Source organism: Ursus americanus, chromosome 4 (assembly GCF_024610735.1).
Source record: "Ursus americanus isolate L20-20 chromosome 4, mUrsAme1.1.p, whole genome shotgun sequence".
Taxonomy (NCBI): domain Eukaryota; kingdom Metazoa; phylum Chordata; class Mammalia; order Carnivora; family Ursidae; genus Ursus; species Ursus americanus.
The window spans coordinates 32,773,581-32,779,580 of record NC_142130.1 but is presented as its reverse complement, the minus strand read 5'-3'; the positions used below and the strand labels follow the sequence as shown (position 1 = coordinate 32,779,580).

The following is a 6,000-nucleotide window of genomic DNA, read 5'->3' as shown; positions in this document are numbered from 1 at the left end:
TTGCATTTCTGAGATAAACTCTACTTGATCATGACATACTATGCTCTTTTATATTGCTGGGTCCAATTAGCTAACGGTTTAACAATTTCTGCGTCTAAGTTTATGATGTATATTGATATGTCACTTTCTTTTCTTGAAAAGGTCTTTGGCCACTTTTGGTACTGTGGTAATACTGTTCTCATTAAGAAAAAAAATGAAAAAAAATGGGAAGGAAGTATTCCCTTTTTCCTATTTCCTGAAAGTCTGTGTAGAATTAAAGCTTTTTCTTCCTTAAATGTTTGATACAACTCATCAATAAAGCCATCAAGACCTGGAGTTTTCTTGTGGAGGAATATTTTTGATAATACATTTCTTTGGTATAAGGTTACTCAGATTTTCTATTTCATCTTGTATCAGTTTTAGTAAACTACATTTTTAAAGGAATTTGTTGACTTCATTTAATTTATTGGTTTAAAGTTGCCCGTAATATTCCTTATTACCCTTTTAATGTCTGTAAGATCTATAATAACATCTCCCATCTCATTCTTGATAGAAATAATTTATACTTTTTCTTTTTCCTTCCAGGTTTGCTAGAGGGTTAATTTTATTAATCTTTTCAAAGAATCAACTTTTGGCTTTATAGCTCTATTTTTAATACCATTAATTTTCCTCTTCCTTTCTGCTACTTGCTTTGGATTTAATTTGCTCATTTTTTTTCAATAGCTTATTCCTTCCTCTCAAATATATAGGAATTTAAACTATATAATTTTAGGAAGCAAGTATAATTCTACTGATTTGACCTTTTATTATTTTATTTCTCTGGGTTACTCACCCTTGAAAGAAATTCCCGAATCTTTGTTTTAGGGAAAACTTTTTATGAGAAATCAGTAAATTCTACTCAGGGGGACAGTATGCATATAAATCTAAAGAAGGATTATAAGGATATAAAAAGCCTAGCATTCCTGTTACATAACTCTTGGTTTTTCATTCCATTCCAAGCTGGGTGTGTGTTTATTCTAAAGATGCTTGAATTTTAAGAACCCGCAGTTCCTGTTTTGGATGCTATGTTGTAATTACCAGTGACTCATTCAGACATACTCAAGTTTTGGATGTAAATGAAGGTTAAGTATGACTTCAGTTAATTTTAATGCTTTGACTATACCAACTGCATCACTAGTACCCTGTCAAGATGAACTCTTCCTCTGTTACTATTTACATTAATGTAATGAGTCATTTTTCTTCAGTCATTCCTTATATTTTTATATTTAGCTTTGAAGATTAAACCCCACTCCTCTTTAATAATTCATTTTAGCATTTTGATTTTTAAATAGTTTTGAAAAGGGTTATTGCACAGATTATTTTCTTTATACTTATTCTGGATGGCACCAAAAATAATTTCCATCATTAAACTTAAGAGGTTTTTTTTTTTGTTTGTTTTGTTTTTTGGGTTTTTTTTTGGCGGGGGGGGCTGCCTGGCTCAGTTGGTAGAGCATGCAGCTCTTAATCTCAGGGTCATGAGTTCAAGCCCCACGTTGGGCATGGAGCCTACTTAAAACAAAAAACAAGTTCATAGTTTGTTGTTGTTTTTAAAAGAATCATTTATGCTATCAAACTTTTTAAAAAGTCAACCCAAGTCAAGATATTCCTAAATAGGGGCGCCTGGGTAGCGCAGTCGTTAAGCGTCTGCCTTCGGCTCAGGGCGTGATCCCAGCATTCTGGGATCGAGCCCCACATCGGGCTCCTCCGCTGGGAGCCTGCTTCTTCCTCTCCCACTCCCCTGCTGTGTTCCCTCTCTCGCTGGCTGTCTCGCTGTCAAATAAATAAATAAAATCTTAAAAAAAAAAAAGATATTCCTAAATATACATACAACCATGTGAATATCTGCATGTTTTAGAAAAATATTTTTCCTAATTCATCTTTTAAAACATAGGTAACAATGGCCTTCTCAAACTAAATCAGCTAGTAGGAAAAAATCTATTCCATTTTACATTTAGTTTAAGGTTAGTTTTGGGGAGAAGGCTTTTGATTTTTAAATGCCAAACGAAAAGTTATTTTATTTCACGAGTCAAGAGATGATACAATTCAGTGGAATGAAATGAGTACATATACAGATGACCTTTGCTTCCAGCAATTTTCTTTTTAAAAAAAGCAGTAAATTTTTGAAACTTCTATTTCATTTCAGCATCTTATTTTTTGAAAAACCCAACATTTTGGCCTAAGATAAATATACACAAACACTTTAAAACATAATAAAGCATGTATTATTTTCTCACAGGGCATCAGATACTAATATGTATAGATAACTTTGTTAAAATAACAAAAATCATATGAAAATCAGCACAATACTTCATTTATTTATTGTATAAGTTTGGCAAACAGCACAAAAATCCAGCAACATTTTAAACATGTAAAAAAGTCAAATGCTGAACAGTACTGGGGATTTCTTTTTTACATCATTAGTAATAATGAGAACACATTTAAAATACTGCAAAGCTAGCAAAATGAGGGTGCTTGGCTTCTGAACATGTATCACAAACACACACACGCACGCACAAAAACAATATAATTTATCTTTACAAAAATTACAGCCAAGCAATAGAAAAGAAGGATGTTAATAATGAAGATACGAACACATATGTTCACTACATATCGCTTATACATTGAAATGCTACATCTTGTACCCTGAAATGCCACATGTAGAGAGCCGAGCAGAGTAAATTTAGGCTCATCACTGAGGTTAAGAATTATTTGAGAAGAATTTAGTGCTTATATGTAACACATTCAATTAAAACTTTCTATATAGCAATTCCTGGATCATAACAATGTGTTCCACTGAGAAGTTGAATCTTCTTTGTTGGCAGTATAAAATTTCTGACCAGTATCAAAATTCTGGTAAAACACAAATTGAAGGCATTTTCTAGTGTATGCAAATGTTATAGGGGGCATCAATGAATGTGGGAGAAAATCTTAGATTTCACACTAAGTTTCTGCTGAGCTTTGTCAAACCAAACAGCTCAACTATAAGGCAAGAAAAAATAACCCCCTACAACAGATTAGTGGGTCTTACCAAGTAAAGATAGGAATTCAATCTTAGGGAAAAACTCCCTACATAAACAGATCAGAAACAACTGGCATTGAAACAAACAAATTACCTAACATCTTAACATTCAGTCATTGGTTCAGAAGCCTGACAAAAACAATCTATTGGTATATATTATCAAATTAACTTTTTGGAATCAGCACCAGTCCCCAAAACCTCAAATCATAATAGTTAATATTCATTAAAATACATCCTTTTTGTGCTATAGGAACACAACTACAATCAAATTAAAGAAGTTGAATTGACTCAACTTATATATATTTTTGTGTATACTGGGTAGCAACTTAAGTATTTTTTATTTACTTGTGCTTCTGTTCTGGGGCACTTTGATTGATGAGAAATTCCTTTCACAAGATTACATCTTGCTAAAGCATTCCTTAGCATTGGTCCAAACTTGAATTCCCTAAAAGAAAAGAAAAGAAAAGAAAGAAACGAATACTTTAAAATGTGATTTGGGAAGGATTCTGAAAGCCGAAGTATCTGGCTTACTGGTATGCTAAATTTCACTTTCTGGAATAACTAACAAGTCCAGCAAATATGACACTATTTCCGGCAATGGCTAATAGAAGTGAATGTCTAATACTTCTGAAAAAAGTAAGAGAATCATTTGCACAGCCCACTTCAAGATGGGGAAAGAGCTATTACAACTTCTTTTTTTAGAAAACTGAGTTTTCAAGGTTCATAACATAAACTCATTTACTCATATCACATGTTTGCATCATTTCTATTTGTAAACCAAACAAGTTTTCAGGCAGTTTTTCTATGTAATACTTAAGACAAAAGGAAAAAAACCTACTAGTTTGACAATTAAGTAAAAATTAATGGGTTTTTAAAAAAATTAATAGCTTAGTAAATTATTAGTCTAACAACTAATGTTTTGATAAAAACCAGTAACAGGCTAAACTATCAAATCCTTCTCTGGTTCTAGCAGGCTATTTAGCACTAAGTTAATATGATAAAATATATCTAATATGCTTAAACAAAAATGCATGTATATAAAAATAAAACAGTAAAATCTAACAAGTAGTAGAAACAAAGGCGTTTTTTTAAATAAACAAGATACACATTCTCGAATAACTGCTAATTCATGAGGAGGCAATATTTAATACTTAGCTGTTAAAGTATGTCAATATTTATCAAGTCATCAAGGCTTCAAACACCAGAAAAAAAATCAAGAATCTGTTGATTTTTCTCCTTCTGATGAAATACAAAAAGCAAATAAAAAAAATCCTTTAAAATGTCTCAGATTGGCTGGATGAAGTTGCATCTAGTAAGAGTATTTGTTGTCAGAAAGGATAAGAGATCCCATGCACTGCCACAGGAAGATGTCCATGAGACATCAAGTAAGCAAACCGAAACGACACCCTGGCACATGTAACACAGTCCTGTTTTTGTGGGGAAGATGAAACAGGAAGTCCTGTTTTGTGGGGAAGTCATTTTCTAAATGACTGTAAAGGTACAAGAACGTCTGGAAGGATACGCATGAAGTCTGTTAACAGTGGTGCGGTTTCAAAAGGGATTTGGTGGAGGAAGGGGAGAATTTTTACCTAAAGTGCTTCTGGATTTTGTAATTTTTGCAATGAGAGTATGTTATCTTTATGATAATTACTTTTTCTGCTCTGATCTTTATTAAATTCCTACCTTCTACTAATCTTGGGCTTCGTTCTTTTTCTAGTCCCTTTAGATGTAAGGTCAGATTGAAATTTTTCTTGTTTCTTGAGGTCAGCCTGTATCGCTATAAATTTCCCTCTCTGACCTGCTTTTGCTGCCTTCCGAAGATTTTGGACCATTGTGTTTTCATTTTCATCCGCAGCCATGTATTTTTTGATTAGCTCTTTGCTGTCCTCACTGACTCACTGGAGGTTTGGTAGCGTGCTCTTTAGCTTCCACGTATTTGTATTTTTCCAGTTTTTTTCTTGTGATTGATTTCTAGTTTATACAATTGTGGTCAGAAAAGATGATGATATTACCTCAGTCTTCTTAAAATTTTTTTAAAAGATTTTATTCACTTATTTGTCAGAGAGAGTGAGAGAGCGAGAGAGCACAAGCTAGGGGGAGGGAGGCTCCCCACTGAGCAAGGAGCCCAGTGTCGGGCTTGATCCCAGGATCCTGGGACCATGACCTGAACCAAAGGCTTAATGGACTGAGCCACCCAGGCATCTAAGTCTTCTTAAATTTTATTGAGACTTGTTTTGTAGCCTAATGTGTGATCCATCCTGGTGACTATTCCATGTGCACTTGAAAAGAATGTATATTCTGCTGTTTTGGGATGTTATATATAGGATAGGAGGCCATGTAGGCTAAAGTGTCACTCAAAGATACTGTTTCCTTATTAATTTTCTGTCTTGATATCTATCCAGTGATGTAAGTGGGGTGTTAAAATCCCCTACTATTATTGTATTACCATCAGTTTCTCCCTTTATGTCCTAATATGACTTGATGCATTTTGGTGTTCTGGTGTTGGGTACATTTACTCTTACACTCTCTTGTCGGACTGACCCTTACCGTTACGTACTGCTCTTCTCTGTCTCTTGTTACAGTCTTTGTTTTAAAGTCCATTGTTTCTACTTTAATGTAAGTATTGCCACCCTAGCTTTTTTCCCCCCATTTCCATTTGCATGGAATATCTTTTTCCATATGATAATTCTTAAAATTCAAAAAGATAAAGTAGCTTAAAAATCAAGTATTTCTTGATTCAACAAATTAGAAAATTCACTATCAAAAATGTTGACCAAAAAAACACTTAGAAGTGATCCTTGATTTTTAAGTGCTAATATTAATACTTTTTATGTAAAATATCTTTTAAGATTTTATTTATTTTTTTGGCAGAGAGAGAGCAAAAGCAGCGGGAGCAGCAGGCAGAGGGAGAAGCAGACTCCCCACTGAGCAAGGAGCCTGATGTGGGACTTGATCCCAGGACC

General features: G+C 33.7%; 1 protein-coding gene across 1 annotated transcript in view; it reads right to left on the bottom strand.

Annotated features, from left to right (window-relative positions):
- Positions 1–2,307: 2,307 nt before the first annotated feature.
- The window catches only part of SNX4 (sorting nexin 4), a 62,832-nt gene continuing 59,139 nt past the window's right edge, over positions 2,308–6,000 (bottom strand). The window contains exon 14 of the mRNA XM_045812582.2: positions 2,308–3,482. Coding sequence (XP_045668538.1) covers positions 3,435–3,482 — 48 coding nt within the window. The 3' untranslated portion in view covers positions 2,308–3,434. The remainder of the gene's footprint in view (positions 3,483–6,000) is intronic.